The sequence below is a fragment of the Bos taurus genome, chromosome 16 (genome assembly GCF_002263795.3).
Source record: "Bos taurus isolate L1 Dominette 01449 registration number 42190680 breed Hereford chromosome 16, ARS-UCD2.0, whole genome shotgun sequence".
Classification (NCBI taxonomy): domain Eukaryota; kingdom Metazoa; phylum Chordata; class Mammalia; order Artiodactyla; family Bovidae; genus Bos; species Bos taurus.
The window spans coordinates 80,914,114-80,930,845 of NC_037343.1; the positions used below are offsets into that span (position 1 = coordinate 80,914,114).

Consider the following 16,732-nt stretch of genomic DNA (forward strand, 5'->3'; position numbering starts at 1 on the left):
CAGTATGCACCACAGAGGAGTGCATGTGAGTAGGTACACTTGTGCACGTCTGTGTGAATGCAAGTTTAGGAGCACACGTGTGTGTGCCTCTCCACTGCCCGAGTGGGAGTGTCTTGGAGTTAGGAACCGAGTCCCCAGCATCTTTGAGTCACTGAAAGCCAATGCCGTTTGCTGACTGCAGCAGGAACTGTGTTCTCCCACCAAGATATGGGCAACCCGTAAGCCCTGCCAGCTGTGAATGCAGCCTCTGCCGATATGATCAGGGTGGGCCCTGGGCAGGGACTGGTGTCCTGATAGAAGGGGGACTTTGGACGTGGGTGCAGAGAGGCCAGCACGGCTCCCCGGCTTCCGAAGGCAGATGAGGAGTCACGCAGCCGCAGGCCCAGAGCTGCCGCAACCACCGGCGGCAGCAGGAGGACGCAGGAGGGATCCTGCCCCAGGGTCTCTGGGGGAGCGTGGTCCTCTGAGGGACCCCAGCCCCTGGAACTGTGAGAAAATAAACACCTGAGCTCTGCAGCCACCGAGCCGGTGACACTTGTTACTGCAGCGCTGGCCCTGTACATGCATAGCGAGCGCCCGGGACACAGGAGGGTCTGTCCTCAGCGGACTGTAGGGCCCTAACGCGCACAAAGCGCACTGTCGTGCGCCTCTGGAGGGCCTGCACACCAGCCTTCCCCGTCTTTCGGTTTTGTGTCCATAGCGCCAGTGTGGGAGTTTGAACTTTTAGAGACACTCCCTACCGCTGGCTTCACGGAGCGTCCCTGGAAGGGCTGGGCTTCCAACAACAAGGGTTACTTTTCCTTCTCAGTTGACAAACCAAGGGAAGGACATTTTCTGGGTCCCTGGGGACAGCAGGCGCCCCAGAAGAGGTGGCCCCGAGTCCCAGCATGCAGGGGCCAGGTTGTTGCCACCCCCTCTTCCTTGCTCCCAAGCAGCAGGCTTGCCCTTCACTGGGGATCTCAGAGCTGGGAGGCACTGTAGAGACCACCAGCTCCGGATCAGCGCCCCAAGGGGACCAGGCTGGCCAGCGAGACCCAGCAGGCCACGTCATTTCCAGTCCTCCTACTCCCCCCCTCCCCCGTCCCGTCTTCTTCTACTGGTGTCGGGGGTTGCACCTCTTTCCCCTGGGAGCCGCAACAGTTCTGATTCACAGGGAAGACAAGATTCCCCTGCTAGGCACTGATCCTCCCCGGTCCCCTGAGGTCCTGTTGGATGGGAGGCGCGCGCAGCGGGACGTGCACCTAAAGGGAGCCAGGTGGTACTTCACTCGCTCCAGAATTCTCGCACTACTCCCCTGTTCTCTGTTCCCCGAGGGGGAGCGGGGGGAGGGGGAAGCCGGCCGGGTTCACCCCCTGCCCCGCCAGCCCAAAGTCCGAGGGCACCTCCGAAGCCTTGGCTTCTTCGGAGCCCTGAGCGCTGCGTGTGCAGAAGGGATCCCGGCTCTTCTTTCTGGAGGGGCGGGCTTTGCACGGGGCGTGCCCGCAGTTTTCCGCGTCCCGCGCGCTCCTCGGGAGAGCTCTGGATCCGGACCCAAGACGCGCGCCTGCCCGCCCGCTTCCCAGATGGGTTTCGCGTGGTCGAGCCGGTCGGCGGGCGGAGAGCGGGCTTGACCCGGGGCACCCCACTCCCGGTCGGGCACCCGCGGGAGGGGGCGGCCCGGCGGGCTGGTTCGACAGGTTCCGAGCAGGAAGTCTCGGTCCCCACCCTGGGCGGCCGCCCCGCCCTGCGCCGCCTGTGCGCCTGTACGCCCGTCCATCCGTCCGTCTGTCCCTCGGTGTGGCGACCGGTCTAGGGCGCTGGGCTGGGAGGCCGGGGTGGGGACCGGGGAGGCTCTGTCCGCGACGTCCCCACCCGCAGGCCAATCCGAGGCGGCAGGCGGTGCGGCTGCGCGGCTGCGCGGGCGCGGCCCGGGATAAGAGGCCAGGTGAGCCAACCTGCGCCGCGGGCGGGGCGCGGGGCGGCGCGGAGCGGACGGGACGCTCGGCGGTCTGGCGGCATGTCGGTCAGCAGGAAAAGCTGGGCGGCTCTGTCCAGGTGAGTCGGGGTCCTGACTGCTCCGGGGGCCACAGAGTCGGGGCCATGCCGCGCAGCCCCCGGGGTTCCGGCCCTCTTCCTCCTTGGGGACGCAGGCCGGAGCAGGCTGCCTGCGGAGGGCTGTCCAGCCCGGAGAGGCCGCTCTGAGGGCTGGGGAGGCGTTCAGGAGGTAAACGGCCGAGTCTCAGCTTCTGAGCTGCCCCTGACTGCCTGTCTTTCTCTGGAGAGTCTGAGAGGCCCCTCCCGGGAGGAGGCGGCCGCACTGCCTCACAGGGTCAGTGAGTAGGCCGAGCAGGCAGGTGCCCTCCCAGGGATGAGGCTCAGGCTCTGGGCACAGCGTTTCGGGGTGCTGTTGGGGCTGGGAAACCTCACGCCTGGCGCTCTCCCTCTCTGCGCTTCAGTCTTCACTCATGAGCAGGGCCTTCAAAGGGTCTGGGGACAGGATCAGAGAAGCCTGGGGGGGTGGGTGTCCAGAAGGCAGCACCCTCATGCGATTGGTGACCCCTGAACTTCTCTTGGGGTCCCCCCAAGAGCATCTCCTGACCCCCCCCCCACGCCATCCCCAGAAGACTGAGGCCCATGTAGTGGATGGGCAGGAGCTGAGTCCCTACTCCTTGACCCAAAGGCTGTTGCTGGTAGAAATTGGCCCCAGGCGGACTTTTGGGTGATGAGGCCAGGCTGCCTTTGCAGGTGTGGGCAGCCCCTCCCATCAGGACCTTGACTGTCCCCTCCCCCCACCCCCAAGGGCCCCAAGCTCCAGGGACGCCCCCATGGCCGCACCCCCCCAGGGCTGGGGTCCCCCTGGACTCTCTGTCCTCACTGCTCTGCAGCAGAGGCCTGTGGGGTCTGGAGAGAGGAGGATACGCCCCAAGAAAGGAGGCACTCGGTGCTCTGGATGGGGGCCCAGCGTCTCAGAGGCCAGTCACACCCAGGGAGGGTCTGTGCAGAGGGTGGGGCTGGCAGTCAAGGTCTTGGACTCTGCCTGTGGGTCTGATGCGGGAGTGTCTGTGTTTCCAGGCGGGGCCTGTCTGTGTTCGTGTGTGTGTGTGTGTGTGTGTGTGTGTGTGTGTGCACAGGCACGTGTGGGCCTTGTGTAGTGCGGAGAAGTCTGGGTGGGTGGGAGGTTCTGACGTTGCCATTTGGGCGTTCGCGTCCACTCAGATGTCCATTGAGGATGACGGTGCAGGGTCTCGTCTTCGTTGGCTCTCTGCTCAGAGGCCCCAGGCTCCTGTGGCTGTAGGGGTGGGGTCGAGTGCCCTGGGGAAGCTGCCCTGCCTCCCCAGTGCCCTGGGCAGCCGCAGCTTGCCCAGGAGGCAGCTGGAGCCGGGACCCTCCGCCCCACTCCTGGGAACAAGCCCCAGCTGGCAGAAGGAAGGGCTGTGAGTCACTGTCAACCGAGCTTCCAAGGCGAGGGTGGGGGGCCCTGAGGAAGGGGTGAGGAGGGTGGCTCCAGGCAGGGCCCAAGTGGGCAGCGGAGGGCCAGCGGGCCCCCCATCCTTGGCGCTAGGTCGAAATGCAGGCGCCCAGCCCTGGATGGGCACCTGGCACCCAGCCCTCTCCTCCCGGTGAGGCGGGGCGGGCCTGTCCACGGGGGGTGAGGGTGGGTCGAGTGCCCAGGACAGAGCGGCTGGGGGTTAATCATTTCCCCGCCCGGCCTCCCACAGCCCTGCCACCTCCCAAGCTGCTTGGTTCTCCCTGGCACCTCTCCCTAGACCGTCAGGGCTGGAGGGGACCTCACTGACCACCCACAGTGGCCCCTCGCCTGGGGAGGCTGGCTCCCCTTGGGCAGCTCACTGGCCCCGGGTCACAGGGCCTGGTGTCAGGCCTGCACCCGTTCTTCCCCTCCCAAGGTCTGCACATCCTGCCCTTTGAGCCTGGGCCTCCACGGAATGCCCTGGGGCAGCCCTGTGCCCTCCCCTGCGAACCCTCCCCAGGCAGCTGAGCCCTGACCTCTCACACAGCAGATTTCTGTGTGCGATTCCCTTAGGAAGGAAGGGTTCTGCTGGTCAACTTGTCCGCAGGGATACCCCTGCCCTCAGCTGCTGACCATGGGCAGGGCAGACTCAGGAAGAAGGGCCTGGGGCAGGGAGCCGAACTGGCTCTCCCCTGCACAGTGGGCAGGGAGTTTCCCGAACCACAGAAGGGAACAGATCCCTTCCTCTAAGGATGGAGTGTGGGGGCTGGCAGGCCTGGCGAGGGGGAGGTGTGGGGGTAGCTGCTGGGGCTTCAGCTGGTGGCTGTGGCTGGGACCTCCCCGGGTGTCAGCGTGCACTGACCCTGGCACTCTAAAGGACAAGCTGTTGGCCGCTGGGTCTCCCCAGACCTGCTTCCCCAGCCTGCACCAGAGCTCAAGCCGGGCTGGGGAGTCCCACACATTCCGGCCCCTCCCAAGCACCCCACTCCCTCTGACTGCTCAGCTCCTGGGCTCCTGAGAAGGTGGAGCCTCCCTGGGCGTCCTTCCTGGCACTAGGCCTTGTGGTTAACACGCTGCCCTGGCTGGGAACCTCAGCTCCTTCTTTTACTGGCCACCCTGCCTTGGGTACCTTGTTGATCCTGTGAGCCTTGGAAGCCTCATCTGCAGAATGGAGGTGCCCCACCTCCCCCTGCCCCCCGCATTCCTCAAGGTGGTGGGGCCTCCTGTCAGTGGCACCTCCTGTCAGTGGCACCTCGTGTCAGTGGCACCTCCTGTCAGTGGCACCTGTGGGCATCCGGTGCCATCTAGGCACACGTCAGCGCCCTCACCGCTTCCTTTATTGGTGTACTGGTCACTGTATTCACCAACACGTGTGCTTCTGAGTGCTGAGCGCTGCTCTGGGCCCTTTGCGGTTCAGTCCCTCAGTCATGTCTTTGCGACCCCATGGACTGCAGCAGGCCAGGCCTCCCTGTCCATCACCAACTCCCGGAGCTTACTCAAACTCATGTCCATTGAGTCGGTGATGCCATCCAACCATCTCATCCTCTGTTGTTCCCTTCTCCTCCTGCCTTCAATCTTTCCCAGCATCAGGATATTTTTCAATAAGTTGGCTCTTCCCATCAGGTGGCCAAAGTATTGGAGCTTCAGCTTCAACATTGGTCCTTCCAATGAATATTCAGGGTTGATTCCCTTCAGGACGGACTGGTTTGATTTCCTTGCTGTCCAAGAGACACTCAAGAGTCTTCTCCAGCACCATAATTCAAAGGCATAATTTTTTGGTGCTCAGCCTTCTTTATGGTCCAACTCTCACATCCATTAATGACTACTGGAAAAATCATAACTTTGACTATATGGACCTTCGTTGGCAAAGTGATGTCTTTGTTTTTCAATGCACTATCTAGGTTTGTTACAGCTTTCCTTCTAAGGAGCAAGCATCTTTTAATTTATTGGCTGCAGTCACCGTCCACAGTGATTTTGGAGCCCAAGAAAATAAATTCTGTCGCTCCTTCCACCCTTTATGCTGTGATTTTAGTTTTCTGAATGTTGAGTTTTAAGCCAGTTTTTTCACTCTCCTCTTTCACTTTCATCAAGAGGCTTTTTAGTTCCTCTTCACTTTCTGCCATAAGGGTGGTGTCATCTGCATATCTGAGGTTGTTGATAGTTCTCCCGGCAATCTTGATTCCAGCTTGGGATTCATCTAGCTGCATTTTGCATGATGTAGTCTGCATATAAGTTATAAGGGTGATAATATACAGCCTTGCTGTACTCCTTTCCCAATTTTGAACCAGTCCATTGTTCCATGTCCAGTTCTAACTGTTGCTTCCTGACCTGCATCCAGATTTCTCAGGAGGCAGGTAACGTGGTCTGGTATTCCCATGTCTTAAAGAATTTTCCACAGTTTGTCGTGATCCACACAGTCAAAGTCTTTAGCGTAGTCAATGAAGCAGAAGTAGATGTTTTTCTGAAATTCCCTTTCTTTCTTTATGATCCAGCGGATGTTGGTAATTTGATCTCTGGTTCCTCTGTCTTTTCTAAACCTAGTTTCGCAATCTGGAAGTTCACAGTTCACGTCCTGTTGAAGCCTAACTTGAAGGATTTTGAGCATAACCTTAGCAGCATGTGGAATGAATGCAATTGTCCAGAAGTTTGAACGTTCTTTGGCACTGCCCTGGGCCTTTGGGTACCGTATATTCATTCCTGGGCTTTTACTGTTTTACCTGCCCCTCTGGGAGCCTGTCCTTCTCTCTCTTCCTTCTCTTAAGGAGGGTCGCTCTTTGTTGGTGGAGATAACGTTTCTCTTGGGCTGGGGGTGTGGTGGGGGTGGGTGGCCACATCACCAAGGTGAGCAGAGGGGTCTTGATGTGCAGCTGGGGGTCACTTCAGGACTCCTGGGCTGACACCCTCCGGGCAAGGAGCTGCCTGGGGTGAGTCACTTCCCTGAGACTAGGCTCCGACGCTGTCTGACCCAGGTTCCACTGACAAACCAGCAGCTCCCCTGAGGGCTGAGCCGCCTATGTGGGAACAGGCTTGCTCAGGCCCAAGGAATCCTGTGCATTCCATCCCTACCTGGCCACAGGTGTGCGGGGGAGTCCTGTCCCCGTGGGCCAGTCTCCCTGCAGGGGGTGGTCTCTCATCTCTGCAGTGCATGGCTGACCCCAAACTGTGGACTCGAGGGAGGGTCCACAGGGGAAGGGCTGAATGTGTGGACCCAGGGGAAGCCACGTGCAGGGGGCCTTTCTCAACTGGACGAGGGTATCGGGGCCTGGCTGGAGGGGCCGTGGGTTCCCATGGAGTGAGTGATGGCAGAGGCCTGGGGTAGTCCGGTTTCCACCCCGTGATCAAGGCCGTGGGGCCTGGGCTGGAGCCCTTCCCATCCACTCAGGGGGAGTCGAGCCCTGACAGGCAGGGGCACTGAGGTCTGCACCGCCAGCATGCCTGATGGCCAGGTGTGGGCAGGTGCCAGTGTGGGGCCTAGGGTTTGCTGCCCCTCTGTGCTCCCATGGGTCAGGCAGAGCTCTGGTGACCCCGCGGGAGGAGCGCCCTGCCCCCTGTACCTGGTGCCACATTTGGTGGCCGGCATGTTCTGGGCACCGTGGTGGATGCACCCTGTCCCATGGCCTTTTCTCTCCCCGTGGGACAAGCTCTCCACACTTTGTTTGCAAATCTCTGACACAGCTTTTTGTTAACCCTTCTCAGATGCTGGGCGTCACCAGCTCCTCCTTCTGGAGCCCCCTGGTTGTCTCTTGTCCAGTCGGGCTCTTTCTAAGGGCCTTGGAGCCTCTTTGCCCAGCACTGCCCTGGTGGGCCCCCTCCTGCAGTGCCAGCACATCCCCTTCCTGCGGTCCACCAGGCTGGCTCCTCCCTCCTCCGTCGAGTGTCTCCTCAGCCTTCACGTCCTCCTGCCCCTCCTCCCCGACCACTGCTGCAGACATCGCACTGAACCCCTCTCTCCCCGAAGGCCCCCAGCCTTCTGAAAGCACCACCAGGAGCTGCTCAAGCCCGCTTTCCTTCATTTTTCTCGTTTCCTTGCTGGCCCCCCATCTCCATCCAGCCCCCCAGCAAACCCAGTGGACTCTGCCTTCAAATTGTGTCCTGAGTCCATCACTTAAGTCTCCTGGTGGCTCCCCACACACAGAGTGAACCCACGTCTCCCTTGGTCCCCAGGGACCTGCCCTGTCGCCCCTTCTGCTGAGTCATGTCCCCCACCACTGCCGCACATCCCAGCCAGGCCTGGGCTCCTGCTCTGCCAGCACACCCGGCTCCTCGGGGCTCCATCCCCTCTGGCACTGCCACCCCTTGTCCTTGGTCCCTCCTGTCCTTTTGTTCATGAGCAGGGGAGCCCTGGAACCCGCTTGTATGTAGATCCTGCTCAAAAAATGAGTTTACTAAACACCAGGTCAACGAACATGATGCTGGGCCTGAACAGGTCAGGGTGGTGGTGTGGCTCCTGCCGCTTTTAGGGAGGAGGACTGGGGAGGTGCAGGGAAGTGACTCCCCCTTAGGTGGGGGGATCAAGCAGGCTGTCTGACCTGGCCCTGCAGAAGTTTCCCCAGGGGCTGGGGGCTCTTTCCTTTAGGAAGCTTTTTAGATAGGTTTTATGTCATTCAGTTGATAAAATTTGTGGGTTTCCCCCTAGAAACGTGCCTGCTTCTCCCATGATACTTCTTCCGTGGTTGCATGTGAGGCTCTGTAGAGGCAGGCGAGGCCACGGTAGGAACAGGGCAGCGGAGAGGCTGGGGAACAGGCGCTGTCCAGGACGGGGCCTTACTACCCTGCAGTGATGCTGGGAGGCGAGAGGGCAGCCTTCCCCGGACCCTTCTCATCGGGGCCCGGACAGTGCTGGACGGTACCCTCGGCTCACAGGGCCCGGAGCTTCTCCTGTGGCCCCTCGGGAAGCTCTGCCTCCCTCCCCCGCGGGCCCCGCCCCCGGCCTCCTGGCCATCCTGTCCCTCCTCTGAAGTCCAGACCTTTCCCTCCTGGTGCAGAGTGGGGCTCACTTCCCTGTCTCTGTATTTGGCGGGTGGGTTTCTGTGACCCCACAGTTCCCAGTGGGAGGCTGGCCCAGCTTGGTTCCTCAGAGATTCTTTGCTCTTTGGCTAGAATGGGGTGGGGCGCTGGGGGGAGGTAGGTGCGCGGGCAGGTGGGTGAGGATGACTGGTGGGAGGCTGGGGCAGGGTGCTGTAGGGACATGGGGCTGGAGGCGGGATGGTGGAAGGCGGGGTCCGGGGGGTGGCTATGAGGGGGACCGGTATGAGAGTGACTGTGAGTGACTGTGGCTGGGAGAGTGACCGGGGGCCAGAGGCCGGCTGTGCCCCTCGCTCCTGCCCACGGGAAGGCTGGTTTTCAGAGGTGAAGGAAGCTGACGGAGCGCCTGGGTGGTGAGGGAAGCGATCCTGGGTTCCCCTTTGGGGATGGCTGGTTCATCTGGGATCTCTGTCTGGGGGCTGGGACGTCCTGGGGGAGCTGGGGAGCTGGGATGTTTCTCAGTAACTGTTCATCTAAGAGCCTCAGATCAAAGCTGGGCTCTGCCAGGTTCACCTGCCTCCTTCGGGCTGAGCAGTGACCACCCTGCCACATCTCTGGGCGCCCAGGCAGGGTGGACCCCCGTTCCAGTGGGGGTGCGGGGGCGCCCAGGTGGGTGGACCCCCGTTCCAGTGGGGGTGTGGGGGGACCCAGGTGGGTGGACCCCATTCCAGTGGGGGTGCGGGGGGTGCCTAGGTGGGTGGGCCCCCATTCCAGTGGGGGTGCTGGGGTGCCCAGGCAGGTGGACCCCCATCGCAGTGGGGATGTGGGGCACCCCGGCGAGTAGACCCCCTGTTCCAGTGGGGGTGCAGGGTGAAGTCCGGCCCGCCGCCCCCCTCCCCCCAGTGTCGGCCACCGGGACGCTCTGGGCATCACCCTGAGGCTGCGCTGACCCCCTGTCCCCCCAGCCTGACCCGGCAGTGGACCCTGGAGGATGAGGAGGAACAGGAGCGAGAACGCCGGCGGCGACACCGGAACCTGAGCTCTGCCACGGACGACGAGGACCCACCTGCCCGGGACGAGGACCCGCTGGCCCCCGAGAGGTGTGGGTGGGAGGCGGGACCCCACTGAGGATGGACCAGCCGCCCCTGCCTGGGGAGCGGGCTGACTTTCTGTGGGCCCCACTCTGGTCAGGACAGCAGTCAGGACCAGTGTGGGTGAGCTGGGCCGCTCTTGCTGGGCATTTTATAAGCATAGCTCATCCTTCCACGCTCCTGAGAGGGTGCTAACCTGGCTCATGGGTAGGCAGCTGTCAGAGAGTGCACGGCTCGAGCACCGGGGGCAGGGCCTGGGGGTCATCAGGCCCTGGGCCGACCATGCCCCTTCAGCCCAGACCCCTCCTGCTAGCGGACCCCCGTGGTCTCTGACAGGAAGGAGGTGCCGCTGGTCTGACCACCAGCCCCGAGGCTGAGCACCACGACACGCCTGTCCACAGGGACGGGGCCCACTCGGGGGACGCGTCTCCTCTCGTCTCCAAACGAGCCCAGATTGCAGATTTGGCAGCGGGCTCAGCCTGCGAGTGGACTCCCCCAAGTTGCAGGTGGGCGGGTGGAGGCGCAGGAGTGGCCCCTCTGCTGCAGGCCGGGTTTGGGGCAGCTTCGTGTGCTGCTCCCTGGCTCCTGGAGAGGGGGCTGCGAGGCGTGCGGCCGGCGCTGCACCCACGTGGCTGCGGAGGCGCGGAGGCCTGGGTACCACTGCTGGCTTCCTGCCCGTCACCGTGTGACTCGGGCCAGCTCCCTGCCCGTCTCTGCTTGACATCTGTAAGTGGCAGGGCCTGACACAGGAGAGGTGTTTGTTGAACATGGAGTGGTTGTACCTTACAGGCGTTTATAAATTTTTTTGTTAAAGCCTCTTGTGCTTTGTTCCGGAGAAGGCAATGGCACCCCACTCCAGTACTCTTGCCTGGAAAATCCTATGGACGGAGGAGCCTGGTGGGCTGCAGTCCATGGGGTCGCTAAGAGTCGGACATGACTGAGTGACTTCACTTTCACTTTTCACTTTCATGCATTGGAGAAGGAAATGGCAACCCACCCCAGTGTTCTTGCCTGGAGAATCCCAGGGACAGGGGACCCTGGTGGGCTGCCGTCTCTGGGGTCGCACAGAGTCGGACATGACTGAAGCGACTTAGCAGCAGCAGCAGTGCTTTGTTCAGATGATACCTTGGAGGCCTGATGGGTAAAGCAGATGAAAGCGATCCTGATTTAAGGGACAGTGGTTCAAGGGGTTGGGAGGGCACGAGGCGCCCTGAGGCCTCCCCCTGGGTCAGGTGCTCCCGGGGTCTCTCCCGTTTCTGACTGTCTCCCGCCATCTCCCTTCCGACTCAGACTGCTGAGCGTGGAGGAAGCAGAGGGGCCCCGGCCACCGGCCGCAGACCCCAGAGATGAGGAGGATGTCCGGGCCATCCTGAGGACGCGGCAGGAACGGAGGCAGAGGCGCCGGGAGGCCCCCGTCCCGGAGCTGCCTGAGGCCAGGCAGTTGCCCCCGGCGCCCGAGGAGCAGGTGCAGTCGACGTCCGGCCGGAGACTGAGCCCGCAGCGCGGCTCCACAGAAGAGGGGGGCCTGGCGGGCAAGGCGCCTGCGGGCTCCAAGAAGCCGTCTGCTGCAGGGAAGACACTTGAGCCGGAAGCGAGCCTGGACCCTGAGACCCCCAGCCCCAGTAAATGCTCCGTGTCCCAGAAGATCACTGTGCTGGAGGAGAGAGCCTTCTCAGGAAAGAGGGCGGTTCTAGACAAAGCCAGCATCTCAGAGAAGAGACTCGTGTCTGAGAAAGCCACTATCTTCGAGAAGACCCCGGCCCCCGAGACGCAGCCGGCCCTAGGCAGGGCCATGGCCCCAACGCGGCCCCTGGCCCGGGAGCACCCAGCCTCAGTGGAGTGCCCATCCAGCCCCAGGGGGCAGCGGGGTGCTGGGGGTGCTGGGCCTGAGAAGGAGCCCGAGTCCTCGGTGGGGCCTCTGTCCCGGGCTGGCAGCCTCCCGCCCGTCACTCTGCAGGTGCGTGGTGCCCCCCGCCTCTCTGTCCTCCCGGTGTCTCTGGCTGCCTCCCTGTCTCCTGTCTTCCTCCCTCCAGGCCAGCCCCAGCTGTGTCTCCTCTCCCCGCCTGCTCTGCTGCCCGCAGGACAGGGGGCTGGGCTGCGGTCTCACCTTGCACCCACACCACACCCTCATCCCAGACCCAGACTCCAGGGAAGCCTCAGATGCTTCTAGAAGCCCCCCGCCCCGGAAGCCCTGTCCGCTGGCTGGGCCCTGGGCCTGTGGCTGCACCCCCACAGCCGAGGCAGTGGGTGGGAGCAGAGGACTGGCCTGCTGCCACCGTGGCTGCTGGGGTGAGCCGGCCTGCGGGGGCTCCAGGCCGCCTGTCTTCCTGCGTGACTCACCCCCTGCTCTGTCCAGGTGAGGACCCCCAGCATGGAGGCTGAGCCCGAGGCCCCCTCGCCGACACGGGCCTCGCCCACCTTCAGCAGCGCCCTGCAGCGCTCCAGCCCCCGCACTATCTCCTTCAGGGTGAGCCTGGCTGCCGTGGGCCCCTCACTGCAGGGCTCGGGGCAGTGGGGAGGTAGGCAGGAGGCACCCTGAGAAGATCTGGGGGCATCAAGGGGGGTGTCTCTTGACCTGGCTTGATGGGAGGGGCTGTGCCCCAGGCCCGAGGTAGGCCTTTTGTGGGGGTGTGGCTGGGGTCTGTGCAGAGGAGGGTGGGGGCGAGACCCCAGGGCGGGCTGCGTTCTGAGAGCTGAGTCCTCCCTTGTGGAGGCCGTGGCTGCCACGGACCCCGCTCACTGGCACCTTCCTTCTCTTTCCAGATGAGCCCCCGGAGAGACAGCTCAGAGGTGGCCTTAACCCGCAGGTCAGGGCCTGGGGGCCCCGGGGCTCGTCTGCCGTGGGGCTGAGGCCCGAAGTGCAGCAAGGGGAGGGTCCGGCTGCCTGGAGGGGGCGGGAGGGAGGGGCCGTCCTGAGCCACTAGGTGCCCGGGTGGTGGGGGGGAGTGGGTGCACCGGGGTTGTTTGAGTCAAGCACTGGGGATTCATGCATGCGGGCTGCACCATCTGCCCCGAGACTGTACTGAGGCCGGTGGTCCTGGGCGAGGCCGGCGGGCGTGGGGGACATAGTAGATGAGGGGGTCACTGCCCTCGCATCAGAGTGAGACGTGCAGGAACCATGGGGCATGGAGGTTCCGAGGGTTCAGGATGGGAACCGAGGGCTGGAGCCCCTTGCAGTCAGGGGATCTCAGCCTGCGAGAGTGGGGCGAGGGCACAGGGTGGCGGGCGGCAGGGGCGTGAGGTGGGGAGAGCTCTGCAGGCAGCTCTGGATGGAGGGTCGGTGAAAGGAGGGGCTTGGAGCGGAGTCCACATGGAGGTCAGCCGGCCGGCACAGCAGCATGAGGTGCAGGGTGGGGGCGCCAGGGTCAGGAGGGCATCAGACCCAGGTCATGAGCCTTTCACGCTGCCTGTGCCTGAGGGCAGGATGGGGTTGATCTGGGATGGGGGGCCTGGGGGCCAGGGGGGTGGAAGGTGGAGAGAGGGGAGCAGTGTCTGAGGCGGGACTGACTCCACGGGGCAGGGACAGCAGCCATTTCTGGCCTGGGGTGTCCTGTTGAATGGACTGTGTCTTGGGAGGACAGGGAGTGCCCACAGTCTGTATACAAAGGCTGCATTCTCTTCGCCAGAGTGAGGTGGGGCACAGGGGCAGGCCTGGTGTCCTGTGGGCGGGCAGGGCCTCACCTGCTTTGTCTTGCCCTGTCTTCCTGCCCTGCAGTGCCAGTGTGAGGCTCCCAGCCAGCTCAGTCAAATTAGGCCCGAAGCTGGAGCGATACCACTCAGCCATCCAGGTGAGTGGGCTGGTCCCTGGAGTGTGCTGGGCGTGCCAGGGCCCTCACCCTCCAGGGTCAGCAGCCTGTGCTCTCTGCTCCCAGAGATCAGAGTCTGTCAAGGGTGCAAGCCCGTCCCGCACTGAGTTCCTCGTGGCTCCTGTGGATGTCGCCAGCAAGCGCCACCTCTTCGAGAAAGAGCTGGTGGGCCAGAGCCGAGAGGGCCCAGCTTCCAGCCGCAAGGTGAGTGGCTCTGGCCCGCCAGGCATCTGCAGGCCGCTGAGCCTGGGATCTGCAGAGCTGGAGCCTGGGGACTGCAGGACAGCTCCATGCTTTCCTGCATCTGTCTGGCGGACTCAAGGGCCCAGCCATGCCTGTTGCTGAGCCCCCAGCCCAGCTGTGCACACAGCTTCAGGGGAGGGTCCCATGGCCTGGCTGTGTGGATGTGGTGAGGGGGGCCCTCTGGAGATGCCAGCCCGGCCCCAAGGTGGGAGCTCTCTTCTCAGGAGAACTTGCAGCTCTCAGGGGTGGTGACGTCGCGGCTCAACCTATGGATCAGCAGGACCCAGGAGTCAGCACAGCAGGGCCCGCAGGTACTGTGCGTGCCCCTCTGCCCCCGGTCTCCCTGCAGGCCTGTGGTAGTGGGATGACCCGTCAGGGGAGGGACAGCCCCGAGCGCAGTGGAGATGCTCTGCACGCGGGACGGCTGTGGGGAAGCCTGTGGGTCAGAGGGTGGAAGGAGGAGGGCCTGGGGTCCTCCCCCAGGAAGGGGCGGGCCAGGGGGCTCTGTGGCAGCCTGAGCCCGGTCTCTGTCCTGATACCCAGAACCAGGAGATGCAGAGAGAGTCGGCAGCTGGCAGGAGGCCCCAGTGGAGGAAGAAGCCAGAGCCCCCGCTGGGTGCCGAGGTGTGTGGGGGCCCAGGGGCTGGGGTGGCTGTCCCTGGAGAACACGGGCCGGTAGGCGCCCACTCCTCCACTGCAGGCCTGGGCTCTGCCCAGCATGGGAGGCCTGGGGAAAAGGGAGCGTCCCTGCCCCACCCCAGGAACCCCCTTGTCCTAACGACTCTCGGTCCCACTGCAGGTGTGAGGAGCCAGTCTCAGGCCAGCAGCCATGCCAGTTGCCTCTCCTGCCCGCTTTCCGCCTTGGACCTGGGAGGACCCTGGCCGGCATCCTCTCCGCCCCTCTGGGGCAGGTGTGCCCCGTGGCTTGGCCGGCATCTTCCCCACACCCCTGTGGGGGCAGGTGTGCCCTGTGCCTTGTCCGGCTGCGGGCACTGCGCGTCTGCACACAGCCTCGCCACCCTGTCCACACCGACTCCTGCTCTTCCTCCTTGGGGCTGTCGGGTTGCACCGGTGTCTCCGTGCACCTCTCCCAGGCTGGCCCCCACCGTCCCTGCGCCACCTGCCAGGCTGGAGGAGCCGCTCCCTGGACCTGCCTTGCTCCCCTTCATGCCCTACCTGCTGCCCTGGCCAAGCCGTCCTGTGCCCCCTCCCCACTCTCAGGAAAGAGCTGATAAACTCATTCACTCTCAGGTGTGACCAATGATACCTTAAAAATCATTCTTTCCAGAAGCTTTGCTTTTCAGTGGAGACTAAATGGCGTGGGGAGGCTGTGGGGGCCCGAGAGGGGCAGGCGGTCGTCTGCCAGCAGCCTCTGTGGCCACAGCCCAGCACGCCTGCCCCCAAACCTGGTTCTCCACTCCCCTGCCCTCCTGAGCCAGGGTGGATGCTGACCTGTGTGTAGACCAAGCATCCAGAGCCAGCCTGGTGCCATCAGCCCTGCGTGCTGTGTGTGGCTGAGGATGTGTGTGTGTATGGGGCGTACGTGTGTTTGTGCACAAGTCTGTGTGTGGTCCACACGTTTTCCCATCACTAGACCTACGTTAGAACCCTGCTCTCAGGTGCCTGCTTGGGTTTCTCTGGAGTCAGTGACACCTCACACCCCCTTTGCCCCAGCCCCACTGTGCTTATGGTCCTGAGGGAGGCTCCCGTCCCACATCCTGGGGCCAGGGACGGAAGGGCCTTGGGGCCCCGCCTGTGAGCCGACTGGCCTGCCTCCAGCAGGGGGTCTCGCATGGCCGGCCCTGTGCCCGCCTGGAGCTGGGGGCAGCGGGACCTGGAGGCCCTGGCCAGCCACCCTCACCCACCACCACACGTGCAACCCCAGAGTTCCTGGATGGAGCCAGGAGGGCTGGACTGGGCACCTCCAGAGAGGCAGGCCCCGCTCTGTGCTGTCCCACCAGGAACTCAGTCAGCAAGCGACCAAGAGGTGCTGAGTGCTCGCGTGCTACACTTGGGAGGGTCCCAGCGGGTGGCTTTGCCCAGCATAGCAGCGCCCTCCCTCCAGCATGGGGGTCTGAGAGGGGCCCGAGGGGTCTTGGCCCACCTGGCTCTGGTGTCTGGGCATATGGCACTGCTGTCCCTGGGGGGAGCCCTTGGTGCCCATCGGGGCTGCCTGGGCAGGGTGTGGAGGACAGCACCACGCTGCCCACCCCCTTGCACTCGCTCATCTATACACAAAGGCCCTGCACTCATCCTTCTGGGGGGGATGCACGCCCAGGGCGACCTCAGGTTGGCGTGTGAGGACAGCACTCAGCCTGGGCGCCCACCTGACCGTGCCCGCCTCCCGTGCCGGGCCTCCTGCGGGTCCTCAGGGCTGTGGGCACCGTCTCTGCGTTCTTGTCCCTCCTCTGCTGTAAGCTCAGAGAGGTGACTTCACTTCGTGTGCAAGGGCAGGGCATCCAGGGCAGGCCAGCTGTGGTGGCTGCAGTGATGGCCGCCCACGTGCCGAGTCAGTCCATCCTGCCTTAGGACGGTCCCTGGAGGCCACACACAGTCAGGCCACAGATGCCTGGAACCTGCCAGTCTTTTCCTGTGGGGCCTCGGGTGCCAGAGCCCTCTCCCAGGCATCCACGCAAGCAAATTCTGTCCCATTCGAAGGACTTTTGAGCTTACAGGGGACCCACTGCAGTAGCTTGAGCTAAGGGAAGCTGTAGGAAAAGCGGTTCCTAAACTGCAGGAGATTTCGGGCCAGGACACAAAGCCCGGCTGGGCCCCCGGGGGCCAGACCAGGAGAGCGGGTGGCAGCCTGGCTGCTCACTGTCCCCCGGTGCCGGCTGCTGGCTCCTGGCTTCAGCAGGTCCCGACCCGGATCTACTGGTGCGGGAAGGGCCACTGAGCCTAGAGGAGGCGACTCAGGCCACTGGGCTCAGAGGCCCCCGGGGACCGTGGAAGGACAGCCTCAGCTGAGACGGGGCCAGGTCGATAGCAGAGCGGGTGAGGAGCGCGTGACGGACGGGGCCTGGGGCTCCCCAGGCAGCGAAGTTGAGGGGTGGGGGCGGGATGTGGGTCAGGAGAGGGGGGAAGTGGGGAGAGGCTGTCCTTGCCTACGGAGAGGAGTGTTTATCGCCCACAGGCGGCTCTTGGCAGGGCTGGGGCTCAGGGCCCAGGAGTCGGGCAGG

General features: G+C 63.7%; 1 protein-coding gene across 3 annotated transcripts; it reads left to right on the forward strand.

Moving 5' to 3' along the window:
* The first annotated feature begins 1,977 nt into the window (after nucleotides 1–1,977).
* LAD1 (ladinin 1) lies at nucleotides 1,978–14,803 on the forward strand. Of its 3 annotated transcripts, none has more exons than NM_001075219.1 (10): nucleotides 1,978–2,034; nucleotides 9,379–9,513; nucleotides 10,795–11,461; nucleotides 11,861–11,971; nucleotides 12,268–12,311; nucleotides 13,220–13,292; nucleotides 13,377–13,514; nucleotides 13,778–13,864; nucleotides 14,097–14,177; nucleotides 14,353–14,803. In NM_001075219.1, exons 1-10 carry the CDS (start codon nucleotides 1,997–1,999, stop codon nucleotides 14,356–14,358), a joined length of 1,380 nt encoding a protein of 459 aa, NP_001068687.1. In that variant the 5' UTR covers nucleotides 1,978–1,996; the 3' UTR covers nucleotides 14,359–14,803. The 3 variants fall into 3 exon arrangements, with proteins under 3 accessions (NP_001068687.1, XP_005217097.1, XP_005217098.1); XM_005217040.5 differs by lacking the exon at nucleotides 1,978–2,034 and adding an exon at nucleotides 4,282–6,128; XM_005217041.5 differs by lacking the exons at nucleotides 1,978–2,034; nucleotides 9,379–9,513 and adding an exon at nucleotides 9,520–10,645.
* Nucleotides 14,804–16,732: the final 1,929 nt, after the last annotated feature.